The following is a 21,824-nucleotide window of genomic DNA, read 5'->3' as shown; positions in this document are numbered from 1 at the left end:
ACCCAAAATATGAAGTAAAATTTTTCTATTAGTTTGGCAGAAATTATATGAAAGCAGATAAGAAGAGTATAATTTCAAAAATAAAATAAATTTTCACAAATTACATCCATATTTGTAATTAAACTAGTTAAATTAAACCAGTTAAACACATAATTTTCTTTTCCAGTTATCTCACTCTGCTCTACAAAAATGTATACAACAAATGATCCCTATCCACGTTTTCAAAAAATTATATAACTAAGAAATAAAAACCTAATGATTAAGAAAAAATCAATTTACATCAATCTTAGACATTTTGGAAATTTATAATATAAATCAATCAGTAATAAAAGCTTTTTTATAGTTCATATGATAGAGCCTAACAAACTTACATGCTTAAAATTCAATTCTCAATTTAAGCAAAGCATTAATCTTTTCATCTAGATTTAATTTACCTCTGCACAATAAGTCTACAAATGAGAAAAAGGAGAGGAAAAATACTAGTAATATATTACAAAAATTAACAAAAATAAAAGCAACCTTCCTCGTGTACAATGTGCAATCTTATAAAGGAATAAATTATTATACAGCAATCATAATATGTAAAATTATAATAATTATATTATTAAATTATAATAATAAGTGAATTATTTCTACCTATAGCTTCTTGATGTTGTATATCAAGTTCCTCCAACCCAGTTGAAAGATTGGCATTTTCATCCTGACTGACTCTGACTTGCGATTCTAAATCCTGCACAACCCTAATCATTGATGTTAATTCAGACCTTAACTGAACCTGAAACAAGAAAGAAGTTAGATACTACATAACCATGACATCAAAGCCATTAGTAGATAAGAAAAGCAGAACTAGCTCACAATTCAAGTCACTATCAATAAACACTTAACCAAGCATATACCCACAGGAGGATTACCTGTACTTATGCTGGAAGACAGAAACCCATATAAATGAGTCTCTGAATTTGACCAGCTATTTGTCTTCACATAGTTACATATAAATTCCAAGAGATGGCATTTGTTCTTTCAATCATTTGGAGGTGGAATTCCAGATACAATGTGATTGGGAACCATTTTACTTCATTACCAGGTGAGTTCAATGACCATGTGTGTGTAACAAACAAGACATATGTATTATTTTTTTCATGTTTTTCACTCTTTTTTTAGTAATTTGTTTACAAACTGTTCCTTTCAAAACTTCATTTTCAGTGAATTCAATCAATTCATTTTCGTTTTATTTCAATAAAAATTTTTAGACAAAAATTCAGAAGGATTGAATAAAAATATTTATTATAATTATAACAAAACCATATTATATTATTCTCTGCATAGATACACTTTTTTCAAAATTGCAATTGTTATTATATTACCATCAATGTTACTATTATTATTCAGTGTCTTTTACATGTAAAACAACCAAAATCATGACCTATAGTTTGCAAATTGTAGTGCGCTGAATGAGACTTGTGCCGTTCTCGTATAAGCTTTGTCTCGCAAGATAATTAATTAGTGTTCCTTAACAAGATTAGTGGCAGAATTCAGCAAAAACATAAGTTATATGTTGTTTTAAGTTATTTTAAATAAATTTTGCATTAACTTCTTTTTTGAAGATCCTTCCGCCCACATCCATAAAACATCGCCGCCCGTGATGGGTTAATAGTGATTAATTTTAAGAAATAAAATGCAGTACCTGTAAATTTCTCCTTTTGCCAAAGCTTATTGAGAGGAGAAGGAGAATGATCTATTTTCTAAACTTGTATAATTCAAATGAACGTAGAAAAAAAATTGGTTATTCTAAATAAAAAAATCAGAACAATAATTTCAGCAAAGATAAACTGAAAAGACCTATGGTGCATATAGATTAACATCACATTTCCAAAAAAAAAAAAGGTTCAAGATTACTATTCCATAATGTTTATTTTTCTGTGCATACATTGACAGCAGAAAGGGTCTTTTCTTAGTTTGCTTAATGTTATAAGTTTCAATAATAATTTTTTTAGTTGATTTATAAATATTTGTTAAAAAATTGTATGGCATTAAAAATGGAAGAAATTTGTTATTAGCAACCAAACAAACGTTTAAAAATATATTAAAAAATATGGACAAGGAATCCCAAAAAAAGGGCAACATCAATGTCTTAAAATGAAATTTATTAAAATGAAATTTCTATGAAGTACATGGAAAGAGATGTAATGATGAATCATCTGTTATCTTTAATCTTGTCATTAACTGGGCTGACTAAATTTGCAGTAATCAAAGATTGGCATCCACACTGTTTATCATTGTGCATGTTATTGCACACATCATTAAAAAATCCCACATATATTTCTTATACCAGAGAATTTCATTGCTCTTTCCATATCTTAGCAAATCAGATAGTGAATTACAACTGGTTTAATGTTCTTTGGATTTAAGAAACAAGATTGCAGACCAAATTTTAAGCGCAGCAATTGTTTCAATTTTCTTAAACACTATAATTATACACTAAGAATACAGAAATATAAATAAATATGAATAAATATGATGTCAATCCATTCCTAGCATATCAGATGACTCAGTACATGCGCATAAAATTGTGTTTTTAGCACTGCTGCAACAATATTTAGCAACTTACTTATATCTCATAAGCAATATGTTGAAAAAAAGGGTTTTGATTGTAAAAGTTAACACTGCAAGTGGGTACAGATTAAAACTGGGTATTATAAAACTGTACTATGCTTAAGTTTACGTCTTTTAATAGTTCAAGATTTCTCTTTAAGGTATTTCCTACATTCACTGAATATGAACATATGATGTCAATCCATTCCTAGCATATCAGATGACTCAGTACATGGGCATAAAATTGTGTTTTTAGCACTGCTGCAACAATATTTAGCAACTTACTTATATCTCATAAGCAATATGTTGAAAAAAAGGGTTTTGATTGTAAAAGTTAACACTGCAAGTGGGTACAGATTAAAACTGGGTATTATAAAACTGTACTATGCTTAAGTTTACGTCTTTTAATAGTTCAAGATTTCTCTTTAAGGTATTTCCTACATTCACTCAATATGAACAATCTTCCAGTGACTTTCATGACAGCTAAAGATGCTATAGGAAAAAAGTATTAAGAACTAAACAAGTAAATAATTAGTCATACCCTTTCTTCACGGAGCTGAGAAGATTCTCGCTCCATTCTTGCCAACTCCGCTGAACTGTAACTGCTGGATACATCTTCTAATGTTTGAATAAGTTTATCATTTCTTTGTGGTTTATTATCTGGAAAAAATCAATCACAAAAATCTTAAAACTTATATCAGAAAATTAAAAACATTTACTTAGAATATGACCATAAAACAGTCTATCAATCTACTATTGATTATTTTATTAACAACAAATTAGATCATAATAATTTATTTACAAACAGGAATCTGAATACAAACACTATTCACATAATGTAATAAATATGAATTGAAAAAATTAATGATCACTGTTTTAACATAATATAGAAACACATCAAGTATAATTAAGAAAATAAACTGAACACACACAGATTAATATTGTGTACTTTCAACATATATAAATAGCTAGCTATTGTTAAAGGTAAATTAATGACAGTATTTTAATTTAAAAAAATTCTTGCCTGTTTATAATAAATCTCTAGCAAGAATCCTTTGTGTTTATTTATTTCTTAACAAATGGATTGACTCTACAATCACATAAGAAAAAACATATCTCTTTAATTCAAACTGTTTTAGTTCTATAATTAAAAATTAAATTATTGAATCATTAATAAAATATAACTAATTACTAACAAAATTTTTATATGAAAATTATGTCCCTAAAACATTACAATATTTATAGACTGTCAATCTCCAAGTGTTGATTTAAAGCAATTTTAAATTCACATAAAAAACATTTCTATCCATCACATAAGCCAGTCGTTGAATTTTAGAAAGTAATGTACTACAGCAAATGTACGTTACACATAATGTAATGTACTACAGTAATTTGTTTATACAATAAAGAACAAAGAATGCTAAGATTTTGTAAACTTTTGTTGCGGAATTGAAATTCAATGTAAAATAAATCCTGACAGTCAAAAGTAAAATTAATAACTTTGTATAAAAAGATTACATCAGTTATTTTTCCCACATTTTCAAATTAAATAAGGTGAGTCAGAATAATTAAAATTTTGTCACTGAATATACAAGGTGAAACAGTAAAGTAATGAGACCGATATTTTGAGCAAAATGTGGCAACCCAGCAAGCAGCCTTCACGACACTCCATCTTTGATCTTCATCTTCCTGCCCCTAAGTCCAAGTGGCACATTCATATAACTTCTCAGACATGAGTAGTGAAATAAGTGAGAACATGTGTTTTGATCTCTTGTCACTGAAATGGAATCATGAAATATTGCAAAACAGTATTTCATTTCTTTTTTGTGTTAAAGATCAGCCTATGATAAGCTTCGGAAGGCTTTTGGAAAGAGGGTTACATCAAAAGCTCAGGTTTTCGTTGGCATAAAATATTCTGTAAAGGCAGAACGAATGTTAAAGACGAAAACCACAGTGGACAACCATCAAACTCACAGATAGACGTCAACACAACAAGGGTGCATGAAATTGTATGATTATACAATTTAAAAATGGTAATTGAAATATCAGTTACTGGTAAATATATTTCAAGTTCAAGAAAATGAAATGAAAAATTGTTACATAAAGATTTCTTTATTTCCTAACGTAATTTGTATGCCATAAACAAAAAAATTTATTTTTCCATACGATAATGGTTCACAATAATAATAAACAATTAAGGAGGGTAGTTTATAATAAATCGATAAAATTTGTAATATACAATATTCAATAATATTTTTAATTATTGAAACCAAAATTCATGACAGATTTTTATTTTAATTTACAAATAGTCAAATGTAACAAATAACAAAAATACTTAAAAGAGATTTAGATACTCATAATAGCGATGCATGGTATGGAACTAGTGATTTGTATAAAAAAAGCAGTTGCAATGATCACAAAAAAAAAACAAATCTTAAATGCGGTGTTTAGTGTAGCAAGAAAAATGTTTTTCCTTAAATTACATGATTCATTATGTAAAAACATTTTATTTAATTAAATTATTTTTACACACTGTAAATCTCAGTATACATCAGCATTACAAGGCAAACATCATTTTTAAAATTGTTTTTGAGGATTATATGAAATCAGTTATAACATAAGTTAAGTATTAATTATAATTCTGAAAAATATAGTTACTTTTTTCTCACAACTCTGAGAGGGATTAGTAGTTAGGCTCAAAGCAAAACAAATATGTACTCACAGTATGTATTCCTGATAATTTTCCTGAAATTAACAGGAATGCACATCATTATTTAATAATAAAATGTTGCATTTTATTTTTATAGATTTGTGACTAATACTGTTTACCATTAATGCAGTAAAAATGTTACATGAAAGTTTTTTTTTTTTTTTTTTGAAAAAATGAAACTATAACTAATAAATAGATTAATAATAAATAAAAATAACATCAATCTACAATATTTAAAAATTCTGTTTACTTTTGGACGAGGCTAGTAAAATTCCCATAAACGGCTTTTGATTGCTTCTTTCATTTTTAAATTTATTCTAACAAAATTTATGAAATGAAGTATTATTTGATAGGTTCTTCTTCTTTTAGCCAAATGATGTGATAATGAATAATGAAGTAAAGCAAATGGATAATTCTCAAGTAAAACCAAATAGATTTTCACATAAATCAAAATTATCCTTTTACCTGCCAACATTACATGTTGTACTACAACCAAGGGGACCACCAGTGCTGATATCTTTTAGGCCATTATAGGGGAAAAAATTGCTGCTTGTCTCTTTATTTTCAAGAGAAAATGATAGAATATAATTTAATCAGTACCATGCCATCTGCATTCTTCAAAAAGCTTGGTATTTCAGCTTTTACAGCTGAAAATTCACAAGAAAACCATCTGCAAGACTATCTCCCACTCAGTGAATGGATCTTATCTAGTAGTACCTTCCAGTAGATTTTTCTGATACTGATTAAGTAGCGGCAGCAGAAAAATTTAGTGACAATAAATCATTAAAAACGTGTTTGACTAAATTGAAAAAAAAATTTTAAAGATGACGAAAAGGGCCAGAAATTCTGTCATAAACGTCCAAACAATCTTTGGACACTATTACACTTGTTTCAAAATAAGATGTCGCGACACACATTTGCAATAGCAAGTACTGAATACAGAAAATATGATTGAAGAGGAAAGTTGCTGATTAAAATATAAAGAATCAATAATTACAAATAAACTCTAAACTCTAAATTTTAAAAATAAATAATGGTTTGCAAACAGTAGAGTAAATAATTATAATTAAAATAGAATTTAGTAATATTTTTTTCAAATAAATTATAGTCCTTAAAATAAAAAATGTTAAGACATTTTTAGTAAGATTAAATTTAATGTATCATTAAAAAGTGAATGTAAATTAGTTTTTTTTTTTTAATACATTTAGTAGAGTGTACAGGCTCACAGTCTTTACTTACCCGTTTGAAAAATTGCTCTCTGTAAATTGTAAATGTACATTCCTACATTTTTTACATATAATTTTTTTTATTTAGCCAAATCTTATTTATTCTTTCAGATATTGAAATATGTATTCAGAATTAAAAAAAAGTTAACATTTAACTTCTACTGTTTCAGTTAAATTTAAAAACAGTATATTTTTATTTTAAAAATTTTAATAAAATTTATCTAACAGAGAAATATTGTGAACTTCCAAATCAATTAAAGAGTTTAATATATTTTTTAAATTATTACTTGATAATTTATTATAGCCAAGTGGTGTATACATTCTGAATGAACCTTGTAAATTACTAAGCAAAAGGTGGAGTAACTATAACTCAAACGTCAACTATATCACGGATCTCCAAATGACTATTAAAATAATATTTAATTATTATTCTAACTACATCTCAAACTACCATAAAAATTTGAAGTAATAAAGTACTCATAATGAAAGTAATTTATTGACCATAAATAAATTTTATTAAATTTTTTAACGTTAAAATAATTAAAGTATTTACTATTGATAAAAATAATTATTAAAATATACATGCATTGTCTTAATAATGATAAATATCACTCATTTTGATAACGCTATTAATTAGTAATAATGTTTAGTTACTCAATAAATATGTCACTAGAAACAAAAATAATTGGTTATTTAATAATAATTTTATTCAAGTGATTTAATGTATTTACTTCCCTTAATTTTAATACTTTACAGAAATAAAAATTAGTTATATAAAATTAAAAAAAAACATAAGGTCACTTCAATTTATTTAACTACTTAAAAGAGCTTGACATACACTTATTTTATATTTCTCTTTACTGGATCTTTTTTCTTTATTTGGAAGCAACTTATTTTCCCTCTCCTATTTGCACTTACACCCCAAAAATTAGTTTGAAAAACACCCCAATTACAAGAAAAATTGGTGTGATCTGTATAATCACAATAAAGATTTATTTAACATACACATTATTGTAATAAGCTCTTAAATATGACAAGGGGTACAACAAATAAACCACAATGATCTTTCAAGTATGGAGTTTAAAAAATAAGTTGAAGGTAAAATTAATATTACACATTTGAAATTCCAAATAAGAACAAAAATTACAAAAACAAAAAAAATCACCAAAGCTAAGAAAAGGGGAGAGGCTTTTATAGAACCGATAGTTGAAGAAATTAGGTCCTTGTTAGTGATTATAACAGAAAACATTTAATAATTATTGGCCTATAGGAGATGTACAATCATGAAATTAAAGTTCCATGTAGCAACTTTTTTTTTATGGAATCACAGTTTAATAATATTGAACAGGCCATCATAATGAAAAAACATTCAGACTCAAAAGTTTTTGAAACTGACAAAAATTAATCAATCAGAGCCAATCAAGGCTGGGCTGTAAAATGCCAGAAAACTAACTTTCCTGTCGCTTTCATAGACCAAATCCAGATTTTCTATTTCAATTTAACTCCTCCAAATATCCTTACATTATTTTTATTTTCTTGGCATATATAATAGAAAGTATGTCAAAAATTCACTTACCCAGTTTTTGACAAATCTCAATGTTTTACATCCTAAGGAATCCATTAAAGCCAAAAAAACAAAAATATTTTTCCAATGGATGTACGTGTTACATTAATTGTGGATCTTATAAAATTTATTTTTCTACCTCCAGTGCTTAACTACTCACCTATAAAAATATGTTTTATCAACTCTTCAAAACAGGAGATAGGCAACACCTTACCTTCCTTCCCATCCTAGGACAAACCATTCAATTTGTGCATCTTTCCATTTTCTTAACTATTTTTTTGTTTCCAGTAAGATTCTTTAACATATTTTTTATGTCCCTTCACCTTTTAACATAATTCCATTTGACAGTCAAATGCTTTTTCCACGTCTATAAGGTTCATTATTCCTTTATGTTACTCTACATACCACTCACAGTTAGTTATTAGCTAAATCACATATCTAAACCTCCTCCATTCCTGAATTTATATTGCAAACATTTGTTCGTTTGTAGAAATAAGCAATAATAATTTCATAGAACTTTAGTCCATAAATATAATTTATTAAAAAAAAACAATTATTTATACAAACAATTTACAGGAGTATCAATTTACATATCTGAGCATTACTGGTAATTTAGTTACATGTGTATGTTACTAATTTAATGATATATTTTTTTATTTATTATGTCTTCATTAAATTTCTAAGTAATAAAAATTATGACGACTATAATATTTCAGGAATATACTGTCTTCTCACAACAAGGAGTTGATCTTGCTGCTTCTACTTTCGTAGTTTTGGAACATACAATAATTACTTTCTTTAAGTTATTCAATGACCGTACTAATCATTAAAATGAATGCAATAATTTCAAACTTTTATATAGCTTTTCTCTTAACTTATCCAACATGTCCTTTCAAAAAGAAATTGAACTTCTATACCATGATTTTCAATAATTTATAGATTAAAGGAAGTCATGCAAAACAAGAGTAAAAGATGTTAGTTTATTAAGCATACTGTTTTACCTTCTAATTTAGTTGCTCTTCCTAACTGCTCAGAAAGTAATTCAACTTGAGCATCTAAATGGGTACATCTCTGTTTTAGCTGTTAAACAGAAAAAGTACAAAACTAATAAAAAAAATGACAAACAAAAAAATAAAATAAAAATATTAACAATTCAAATTGATCAGATTTATTTTTAGATGATTAATCCAATGCTCTAATTTTGCAGACTGTGCAAATCTTGCCTTGACTGGCAACAGGCTTCTCAGCAGTTAAGTTTAGTTTGCTTAGGTACGTTGTTGCTGTTAACCCACCGGGTTGACCTAGTGGTGAACGTGTCTTCCCAAATCGGCTGATTTGGAAGTCGAGAGTTCCAGCGTTCAAGTCCTAGTAAAGCCAGTTATTTTTCACTGATTTGAAAACTAGATCGTGGATATCAGTGTTCTTTGGTGGGTGGGTTTCAATTAACCACACATCTCAGGAATGCTCAAACTGAGACTGTACAAGACTACACTTCATATACACTCATACATATCATCCTCATTCATCCTCTGAATACCTGATGGTGATTCCCAAAGGCTAAACAAGAAAAAGTAAGTAAGGTATATTGTTGCTGGGCAGTTTAACAGACAGAATTACCACCCTTCTGGACCCCAATAAAGAAGCAGGTGGCTAACTGAAACTCCTACCATATCATCAGATGGAGGATGGTGACTGAAAATTCTCACAGTTCTTGATAAAAGAAAGAGTTAAAGGATAAGAAATCAGTCATTATTATCAATCTACAAATGTACTTTCTCAAACTGAAGTAGTATACAGTCTTGCCCAGATTATCAAATGGTACATTTATGATACGGAGATAACCAGTTAATTTGTAGAGACGACACTGTATTAATCAGCTGATATCTGAGTTAATAATGATTAGAAAAAATATAAAAACATATTTATTAATTTACAGAAATTATGAATAAAAACTTAGGGTAGAATACGATTCATTTTTTAAAATTTAATGTGAAAAAAACATCTGCTTGCTATTTACAAATATAAAAGTCATCTTTATTCTGCCAGCAAAATGTTTAGAGCAATACTGCTGGTTTATTTATTTTTTCCAATATTTTGTCTTTGCTCATGGTCTTTTTTTACTTATAAATTTCAGGTTACAGACACACAATCCTGGTTTTGAAAAGTACCTCTTAGCAGCTGAGTTATGTAAGTAAATCATTATTATCCATTGGTAACATTGAATTTTTAAACAGAGAGCCTAATTGTTTTTATTGTGTACATATTTAAAATGAGTTTTTCATCAGAATAATAAGTTTTTATTTTATATCATTCTCAGCAAATGATTCATTTAAGTAGATGGAAGAATTATTTTGGAATATGCTTCCTGATGTTCATGTGTTAAAGTACAACAATACACTAATGTGTATAAGTGTGTGTGTTGATTTTATAGAGATTTATGTTTATAATATCTCCAAATGGGATAATTGGTTTTATGCAGTGTATACTTACAGAATAAGTATAAATAGACACATGTGTTTTTGATTAAAATATAATCATTATTCAAGAAATAGAGGATTAATCAGAAAATCGTTCACAGGTACTTAATATTATATAAGTCCCTCAAGTCTTAGTTAACTTTTTCACCCAGATAAATATCACCATAAATTAAACCAAACAGAAAGTTTGTAAACCAAACAGTTTCAAGGGCTATTCCAAATAGGTATTTATACAATTCACGCAGATTTACCCATCACTCAGATATGGCATGAACTTTGCAGAAATTCTTTGTGTATACTTCCTGTTATAAAATCAGCTGACAAGTCATAAGATAATCCCAAGTGTTACATGTTTACACATGTCGTAAATGGTGTACCTACAATCCCAATCCAAATATGAATAGCATTTGTTGTTGCCATTAGATGATCATCCAGAATGTTCATCATTAGAAAAACATTTTTGGCTGTTTTAAGAATGTTTCAATGAATGAGCAAATTTCCATCAGGCCTAAAGCGTGTCATTTTTTTTAAATTCACGCACTTCAATGAATGAGCAAATTTCCATCAGGCCTAAAGCGTGTCATTTTTTTTAAATTCATGCACTAACATTTTGTGCATTTCTACAGCTGTTTTACAAAGTTTAAAACACATTCTCAACACTCGGATCAATCATTGCAAATCACAACAACAAGAAAACATTATCGAAAACTGCCTGACAATTTGACTTAGGTTGAAGTCACTACGCATACAATTCACAAATAATGAATATACTGCTATTAACACTAGCACTCAATCATATATGTTATACAAATTTTGAAAACTTTTGTGTAGCACCTTCTACATCTTCTACTAACTTTTGTTTAGCCATTTATTGCAGTAATGTTTTACGATAAAACTGAATATACACATTATTTTTAAATATAATTTTTTTTAGACTGAAATGAAATATTTTTTATTTATAGAATACAATACCTGAAATATGATTACATATTTAATCAATAATACATTTGTGTCTATTTATATACTTATCATGTAAATAAAATGAAATTTATTTAATTTCAAATTTTTTTTGTAAATGTAATTTATTTATTAGATTCCAATAGGTCTAATCCCAATAATAAACTTTTAAACAAAATTTCAAAAATAATAAAAAGACAGTAATTTTATAACATTAAACAACTTTTCTTACCTTTCTTTTATCCAACATCAGTTTGTTGACTTGCTTTTGAAGATTTGCTAATTCATCTTCAGGTTTTATCTCTTTCTTTTTCTCACCCACTTCATCACCTTCTGTGGAAAAAACCAAACCAATAACATATAAATAAAATGAAAATAATTATAAACCTCCCCCCATTTTTTATCTCAAAATTGACACTTAATACAAGTTCAGGAGTAAATACAGGATCAACAGAAAATCATTCACAGCAACTTTGAATATTATTGAATTCTTAATTAACTTTTCCACACAGACAAATGTCACTATAAATTAAATTCAAACCAAACACACAGTTTGAAGACCAAATATAGTTTCAAGGGCTATTCCAAAATAGATATTTCCAGAAAAAAGATACAAAACCTAATTTTATATACGTAAGTTACATACATTATCTGCAACACTTCCATCAACACTCATTTTCAATTACTATACAATTATACAATGAATGTATCTTTTCAGAATCTATTCAAAGAACTCTGCTCCTGTACCCACCAAGGGTTGGGGGGGAGGGTAATTACAGGCTAGTTATTATCCTATTCCATGATTTTTTCATAGATTTAAAAGCACAGGACACAACTTGCTTTTTATGAAGAGTTGATAATCATATAAAACGGAGAGGGTTATATCTCACTAAAACTGTTTAATTTAAGTATTTAAGCAACCTGCAGAATGCAATATTTCTTACACATTATTGTAGTGAGATTACTGAATTCTGTTAGAAAAACTTTTATTGTTCTCAAACCATAATTTTACAATATAAAGCACTTCCTTCAACTTAAAGAACATATCGTACACATATGCAAATATGCAAGAAAAATTTATCCCTCTCAAAATTTTCAATTCCAGTCAGAATTTGATGTTAGAACATTATTCAATACAGGTAGAACTACCAGTGCACATGAAATAAACTAAAACCTGCTAATAGTTAGGTATTAAATAACTCATTCAAACTGATATTAATCTTTCTCCTTAAGTTTAATTATTTAAAGGTAATTTTTTTTATCAATTCTTTCCCCAATAGAATATCTGGTATATAAAAACATAATATTATATAGAACTGATAAACATAACAAGTATACAAACTTTGATGATTATAATACACTCTATATTGTATAAACCAGATGCTCATACAAGGAATGCAAGCAGCAATAAAAACAAAATAATCAAATTTCACAAATCACTTTATAGCAAAGGAAACACAAAAAGAGATTAAAACCATAACATACAAATGTTATATATTGATTATAAATAAGACCTCAACACACTTCAAAAATTTTACAATTTCCAAAAGAACAATAAATTAAATGGACGGAAAACGTAAAAGCATATATTATTTAAATTCACATCTTATGAGGTTTCCTAACCTTTTTATTAAGGCAAGCAACACTTAAGCAAGTCATCTATAATTAACTATTTTTACATTGCAATACATTTTTTCACAATGAATACAACACAAAGAGAACTTGTTAAACCTAGGCAGGAATCTTAAGAAAATTACACTTCCGGAGAAATTCTGATTGATTTTGAGTAAAGTTCTAACTAACCAGAATAACCTGGAAATAATAAAAAAATTAACATTATTTAATGTTTTAATCATTATAAAAAAGAAAAAATTATGACAATAACAATAATTCATTATTTTTTTTAAGTATGCTAGAAATTATTCAAAGGGTTAATTAATAAGAAAATATGGGTTTATTTCCGTCCTTATTTGGAAAGTAATTCTATCTTTAAAGTCATAATGGTCAGTCTAACATCAATAAATAGCTAAGGTCAAGAGGACAACACTGATGTTTTAACAATCTGTCCTTTACACTTTACAGGTCTATGGGAAAAAATCGTGCTACAACAAATCACTTAGCATAAACTGTTTACAGTAGCCCTAGACATAATTCCCCAAGAGCACTAGACAATACTAATTACCCACTTAAGAACTATTAAATCAAAAATACATACAAAGAAAAATAATGAAGAACCAATAAATAACAAAAGCTTAGAAAATATTAAAATTCCTTTTAATATTCCATTTTTACTGACAACTACTAGTTTTTTCTTTTTTAATTACAACAGACATTCTTTAACTAATTATTCACAGAATAAACTAGTGCATGGATAGGCTACGGCTACTGTGTGTAATTTAAAGCAAAGTAAGGCACACACAATTGAGTATAAGTACTTCTAAAAATCAATATTAATAAAATTTACTATTTTACAAATAAATAAATCAAATGAACAAATTTTTGTCTGCACTATGTTCTTATCCTAGCCTACTGATATTATGAGGTAAAACTTTTCACTACAAGACGGACTGGTTATAGTTCAATCAAATAGTTACATAACCAACAAAATCACAGGTAAGATTGAAATTGTCCTTTAGGACCCCAGTATCTGTTGTTTAATTTTAAGAAAAGCAATTTGTATTGCGATGTGTTTGACCTGCCTGAAATAAAATCACTGGTCATGGAAAATAATGCCTTAAATTTCAATGTGCTGTAGGCAGGATGAGCACTCACAGCCCAGTGCCTTAGAATTTAAGGCACTCACGGCCTTAAATTCTAAGTAGCTTTATTTGTCTAGTATTGAAATTTCCCCAAACTAAAATTGTTTCCCACTAACAGTTACTTTTTTCCTTTATCCGTAACCTCCTTCTTCATTTTCAGTTCTACAGATGTTAGTCTACTTGTGCTATGTCCATGCTGCGAATGCTCAGAGACCTATAGAGCTAGTGCTGTCTTTGTGTGATCTAGGATGGAGGCTTTCTGTAAAAACTGGTCCAGGGGTTGTTTCCTGATTAGAGATTGTACTGCCTATCAAGTAAAGAAATGCTTATTACAAAAAACAACTGGGTTTTTTGGGCCTCCTAACACAATACAGTATACAGTATAAGTAAAGTTTTCTGAGTACATTTTGTACTCAAGAATCCAAAAATTTTATTGCGCACTGAATGAATAGTGTAATTATTTTAATTGATTTCACTTATTACTACAAAAGCACACTAGATTCATGAACAGCATACAGTAGTATTTTGTTGGGGAAGGATAAAAAAAATTGTCTAAGTGTAATCAGCAAACTACAAGAACATACTCAAATATGATCTTTATTTTAATATTGGTCACTGAAAAAAAAAGTGATCTTTATTTTAATATTGGTCACTGAAAAAAAGAAGAATTTAAACAAGAGCCAATATGAAAATATTTTCCTGGAAAATTAACATCTTATAATCAATGAAGACTTTTAGGGGTAATCAGATTTGTCAATAACATAATAAAAGTATATCTTACTTAATACATCATATAAATGATGAGTACAAATTGTGAATTATTTAATTTATACTAATTTAAAAAAGAAATTTTTTTTATTCTTTATTTATCAATTACAACACCAAAGTCTCTCTGTATAAATCACTCTCTGTCCATTATAAATTTGCTTTTAAACTCTACCACCGTTTTTAAAAATGTTCATAACTATTTGGATGGGCTTCATTTCCAGCGTATACCAACTATCTAAACTGTCATCCTGGGTAAATTCAAAATCACAAACATTCATTAATAGCATCCCACATCATATCTAGAAAACTTTTCACTTATAAAAATACTTTGCCTTTATATTAATATCCTAGCCTTCTTACAACTGTACAAATTTTTATTATACTGATCGACAACCACAATTTTCCAGATAATTACACAGAACCATCTAATAATAACTGTAATCAAAATCTCAGAAAATTTTATAATAGACAGCAACTCAGAAGAGGAAATGAATATACTAGGACTACAGGAAGGAGAAAATAGAAAAAGGAATGAAAGGAAAAATCTAACAGAATATAATGAATATTGAATAAAGTGGAAAACAAGTGCTGAAAAGTACTGAATACTATCAATCTGCTACAAAAAAAGTATATAAATATTTACAATGGATAATACCTAATTATATACTACCTAATACATCACCTAAATATCTAGTAAAACTAGTAGGTTCATCACTAGCAAAACTAAAGTTTGATGATTATGATTGAACAAAGTGATTATGCATTTAATTTTGTTTTTAATAGTTTATAGAATTTTTTGGAGGTTTATGATGGTTTTATGATAGATAATACATCAAAATGAAAAAAAAAAATTATTCTACTTAACATTCTATCATATCATCCCTACAAAATGAAAAACTGTTAGCATTTTAATGTTCAAATACAACTTGCTGACAAATCAATTTGAACATTACTCCCTACCCATTTCTCGAAGAAAAGCTCAGAGACAAATTTTCTAGAAGTATGCAGCAATATGTTCATAATGATTCAGCTGTAGAAGCTTAACTAAAAAGTGTAAACAATGGATTATTTGAACTACTTCTCAACATTCCACTGAATTTTAGATCTCCAGAATGTCACTTCAACAAATTTTGCAACTGAATTCAAGTAATTTCAGAAAATTCAAGTAATGCATTTTATGTAATTGTTACCTCAAGATTCTCATTAACATCTGGCATTACATGCAACCAGCATGAACTTAAAAAAAACTCGTTTTCATTTAAATATCTGTCACAAATCAAAATTACATTTTCTGAGCACTGAAAATTCCAGTAGTTTGCATCAATGTGAATTTTTCTCAAATAATGTGGCAGTTTTTTTTTTTTTTTTTTTGAAAATGAAAGTTCACTCAAAAACCATTCAGGGATCCTGCCTATCATCGTAATCTATCACTTTTGCTTTTGTAAGTCTGGCTAATCTGAGCACATAATTCCAGCATAACGAACCAGCTTCACACAGCTAGAGCAATAATAAAGCGTCTTCATGTATAATAACTACTCATTCCATGAAATCCTGATTTCACTCTGCCTTCCTGGTCACCAAAATGATGGTCCCTAACTTCTTGTGAGCTAGTTGAAGCAGAGAATCTAAGTCAATAAAAAAATTTACAACCCAAGCAGAACTCCAATGCCAAAAATGGTTTAGTGTGAGAAATCTGGTATTAAATAACAGAAAATGCTTTAAAAATGCAAAAATTGGTCAACAAAACTGAAAGATATTTGAAGATATAATTTTTCATAAATAGCTCGTTAAAAAGTGGTCAGAAATTGTATTTTCTAAAAAAATTTAAATTTAATAATTATGATAATAATTACCAGTGAGAGAAAAAAAATAACCACAGAAAAAGAAGCCCTTTGTTGAATAGTAAACAGACTCAAATCTTTAGACAGACTTGTTCTTCAGATCTGACATCCCCTGACTTAGATAGTTAAGACGGTTTATTCATTTTTTACTCGACAGTAAGCTTAAAAAAAAAATTAGTTAAAAATATTAATAACTAAATATTCACTCGCAAAAAAGAAATAAAAATAACATTTCTGCTGAAATAGGAATTGTTTTTAAAAAATTTCCACGTTGAAAAAATGTAAACATTTTTTATAACTGATTTTACCAGATAAATAAAATATGAAACTGCACTTACCTTGGCCAAGAAATGAGTCTGTCCAAACATCATCTCCCCATCCAATTGTTTGGAAACTGTCGTCAAAATCATCATCCTGAACTTCACAGTCTAATGTTGCAACCTATAAAAAAAAATCATAGAAAAAAATTTTTAAATTCCATTACTAAACTGAATTTAATATAAAAACAGTAGAAATGCACAATTTTCCTGATAGAAAAAACAATTTTAATATACATATGCCAATATATTTGCAACAATGATCTCAAACATAGTGTTTGAATAATACAGTAACGAACGAGCTAATGTAAAGGATTTTCTTCCAGAAATCGACCTGAACTCGGCCAAAAAAAGAATTGCATGACTGCATTTGATATCAGGTTTATACCAGATTCAACATTTATATTTTGGCCCCTACTCCTTTCCTCAAAAAGGAAGTACACACGCCCTGTTTGGAAACCAAGCATAATAATAATAGTAAAAACTAATAAAATGAAAAATTTACAAATGTATTAACACAGGATTTGCTGTAAATTTCCAAAGTAGGAAGAAAATTAGTAATAAATATACTAAAAACAATATCAGAATTTAAAAAAGGTAGATATTCATGCTGGTTTTTCTGCTTACATAGGTACTAAACAATAGAACATTTGTAAGGCCTTTTAGAACCAAAGGTAGGATTTGGTTATTTTGTATTCATTTGTTAGTCAGGAAATAAACAGTATAATAGTTTTGGTTATGTTAGCTCTGGAACTTTCAAACATTAAAAAATTGAATGCAGTACAATCCTCCGCTTTAAATAAATGTACAATTACTCTCAACTGTTACTAACTGAACAGTCTTATTACCAATGGATTAAGATCAATGAAGTTAAATTAGTGTCTCAGAATATTTGACTTAATGTTGAACAATAACATACTTGGACTATAGACAATTTTCAGTAATCTAATCTTGAAATAAAACAAAAATAGACATTTCCAATTTGGACATGTCTTTATAAACAAAAACCTTCCAAGTTTAAAAATTCAGCAGGCTCCTTTTTCTGCATAAGTCCATTCATTATTTATCACCTTTCAGAGGCCACCCTGCTGTTATTTTACTGCTCCACTATTGGTTTGTTGCACTATTACGTGCGTTCCTTTCAGTATAGCAAATAAAGCTAATAAATCTCTCATTTGTTATTTACTCAAAAGGACAATAATGTTAATTAAGCAGTTAACACTATTAGTCAGTTTAATTTAGTGTTATTAATCGATTATTAATTTGTTATTATAGATTATTGAATCTAGAAAAGAGTCCTTAACTTTATCTGAATTCACAATATAAAACTGTCAAATGTGGGGTGATTAATCTTTTTAAAGTTAATTTTTAAAAAAACAAGGTGTAATAACACCTATTTTTAACCTATTTCTGAAAAAATGGTTCCAAATTGAATTTTTTTTACGAACCTTCATCAAGACTTTATTTTCACCAAATGGGCCAATTTCATGTTTTTTTTTTATGGAGAGGAAAAGCTGCTATAGTATTACAGTTTAGATAGTTTTCCACTTAAGTTATATGTAATATGTTTAATGAAAAAAATATTAATTACATAAAAGATTTGAAGATAAAATACTTTTTTTTTTATTTTGTAGACATCCTTGCTTATTATAATGGTGTATAGCAAGACACACTGACATTCAAAGTATTTTTATGTGAAAATTCAAATAAAATTGAAAAGGAAACTTAAAACAAAAAATAGCATAAATTCCCACATTTCAAAGGCATAGCTCACAATTGTTACTTGTTTTTCACAGTTAAAAAAAAATCTTCCCACATTCCAGGTAACCAACCAACCAATCCTAGTTACACTCAGTAGCAGTACTTTCTACCTTTTTCATATTTTCATGCAAACATTGGTTTCATGCCTTTGTCTTTCATAGGAGATTTTTCTCATATGGGTAGCGTTTCTGTTGGGGTATCCAAACATAACAAAAATGAAATTACAAAAATTGAATAAATTAAAAAAGAAAATTAAACTGACAAAGAAAAATGAGCATTAAAAATTAATTTTTTTTCAATTTTCTGTAACTGCACAAAATTAAGGTTTATAAACCTTTAATGGTAATAGTTTGTTTTTAATTTGCCACCAACCTGGAAAAGTCTAAAAAAAAAACCATTAAATATTAAATTTCAATGCAATTTCGTTCGGCATGATCAATACAATATGAAATAAACAAGTTAATAAATATTAACTTTGTTCCAGTGTGTTAATTCAAAAAATATCAGCACAAAAAGTGAAGAGGACAAAGAGAAAACCCCTTATGAGATACTTTGGGGCTTACATTGAATAAATTATAACTGCCACTCATATCTGAATACTCTCTCATATTATATTGATCATGCAGATGGAAATTAGATTGAAAATTACTATTTTATTCATCTTTTTTTTTACTTTTCAGGTCGACGGCAAATTAAAAACTACTACCAATTAACGGTTTATAAACCTTAATTTCCCCTTAATTTGCTGCATAGTACAAGATTTAAAATTATTTTAATTTTCAGTGCTGATTTTTCTTGTCCGTTTAATTTTTTCTTTTTTTTTTCAATTTATCCAGGTATGAGCTCAGACTTAGCTCAACGCAGTAGGTACGCAAAGATAACACACAACGACCAAAGAATCTTGTGACTTTCAATGAGTAACACAGTAGTTTTGTCTAGCAACCACTACCAGCACAAATCATTAAGTAACAAGTAGCCCTTTACATGCAATACAGAGCCAACCTATACATGTAATACACAGCCGATGTGGCGATAAATAAAATAAAACGATAAAGTCGCTTTTATAACCAAGATTGTAAAGTTACTGCTTTCTTATCAACAAAACCTTACCTATCGCATAAAAGAAAATACAATTGTTATTTACTCATTCAATATACTGCGCTATGAAACTCTGTCATAAATATAATCTGAACTGATAGTTAAAAATACTGTCATTATGTAAAGGCTAAAAATAAATGGTACCGATCTACAGCAAATTATGATATGAAAATAACACAATGGCACAATTACAAACTATATAATGAAACATTTTACTTTAAATAAATAAAATTCAGTATACATTTATCAAAATTATTTAGTGAACGTTAATAATTAAACATATAATTATACAAATTAAAAGAATAAAATAAATGTTAATTTTAAAAATAAATAAATTTTATTACTACAGCTTATCTAATCGAGAAAAAGTTTTAAACTTTTCACATAACATTGACATCAGTTTTTCTATTTTCTACTCTCATATCTTTGTTAATATTAAACTTATTTTCGGGCCACAAAAATATCGTGTAAACAAAAATTTTTGATGGTTGCCATAACTTTTAAATTGCTAATTTGCGAAAATAATACATAAAAACGTTAGCGATCTTTTTTAAAACATTATTTTTTAAAACTTACTCAAGGAATGTGAAAGTTATAGTTTACAATCCGGCTTATGATTTTCAACACACCTGAGCTCATGAAACCTATGAATGAACAGTATAAAAATTTTAACTATGTGTAAATAAAAAACCATTACATCTGTTGGATACAGAATGAAATCGTAATGAAATAGTATATTATTTTTGTTACATGACGATAAATTTTTGTTCAATGCGGTAAACAATAATTATCTTTTCTATTAATTAAAAAAAAAATCACGTTATCACGTATACAAACAAATTAATATAAGAAATTAAAATAATCCCGACCCGTTTAAATCTTTAGCACGCTCGCACACTTAGTAAAAACTACTAGCCGTACTACTGTACACGTTATTTACTCGTAATTGTAATTCAAATAACCAATTTAATTCCATTTTTTTATTACCACAAAATTATACAAACCACCGCTTATAAAGCCTATTATCCCATTCATTGAACACAGTCATATCATACCGCTTCACATTCTATTACGACGACTCGCAAATCGTCCAAGAAAGGCGTTAAGTCGGTGTCCTGGATCCAGGTATTAGCGCAAATAACCATTTTACATATTAACTGAATTCAATTGTCGAAAATTTTTAATATCGCATTTTTAACCGGCTGAATTGTCAGAAACAAATGTAAGTAAACGTTTAATAATATTATTACCATCGCGTACCTACTGATGTATACCTCCCATTGTTACAACTAATATGAAAATCACAGCGCCTAATTTCACTAAGATCGAATGGAGCTGAATATCTTTAAAAAAAAAAAGTAATTTCAAAATAATCATTTCTTCAAAGATTTAATTTCCAAATATTATTTTAATCGTATTGGAATTTTTACATATATCTAACGACAAACATAAAAACGCATAGTGAAAGGCCGATATAAAAAAAAGCAACACAGAATAAAATCAAAGTTGCGTTATATTTTCCCGAGTTATTTCAAACTTATAAAACGCTGCATAAATCGGTAAAACTTCTACGGAGATTTACTTTATTTATACATTCCCAAATCACTTTTCAGGAAACATATGCAAATATTTTTATTACCGAAACTTAAGTTTAAAAAAAAAGTAAATTAAAAAAAAATCTTAAAAAGCAGCACCACCGCCACACTATCCAAGAAACTAATTTTTAAAAAAATTGCACAATAATAAAAAATAAC

The 21,824-nt window shown here is 27.9% G+C and overlaps 1 protein-coding gene across 3 annotated transcripts in view; it reads right to left on the bottom strand.

Moving 5' to 3' along the window:
* LOC142319004 (uncharacterized) overlaps window positions 1–21,824 on the bottom strand; it is a 267,597-nt gene that overhangs the window by 76,491 nt on the left and 169,282 nt on the right. For all 3 annotated transcript variants that reach the window (XM_075355789.1, XM_075355790.1, XM_075355791.1), the window contains 5 exons: window positions 17,233–17,335; window positions 11,759–11,859; window positions 9,094–9,172; window positions 3,134–3,252; window positions 637–775 (listed from right to left, as the gene is read on the bottom strand). In XM_075355789.1, coding sequence (XP_075211904.1) covers window positions 637–775; window positions 3,134–3,252; window positions 9,094–9,172; window positions 11,759–11,859; window positions 17,233–17,335 — 541 coding nt within the window. The remainder of the gene's footprint in view (window positions 1–636; window positions 776–3,133; window positions 3,253–9,093; window positions 9,173–11,758; window positions 11,860–17,232; window positions 17,336–21,824) is intronic.

Source organism: Lycorma delicatula, chromosome 2 (assembly GCF_047948215.1).
Source record: "Lycorma delicatula isolate Av1 chromosome 2, ASM4794821v1, whole genome shotgun sequence".
In the NCBI taxonomy this organism is placed as follows: Eukaryota; Metazoa; Arthropoda; class Insecta; order Hemiptera; family Fulgoridae; genus Lycorma; species Lycorma delicatula.
Note: the sequence above shows the minus strand (reverse complement) of the source record. Positions and strands in the feature narration are given on the sequence as shown.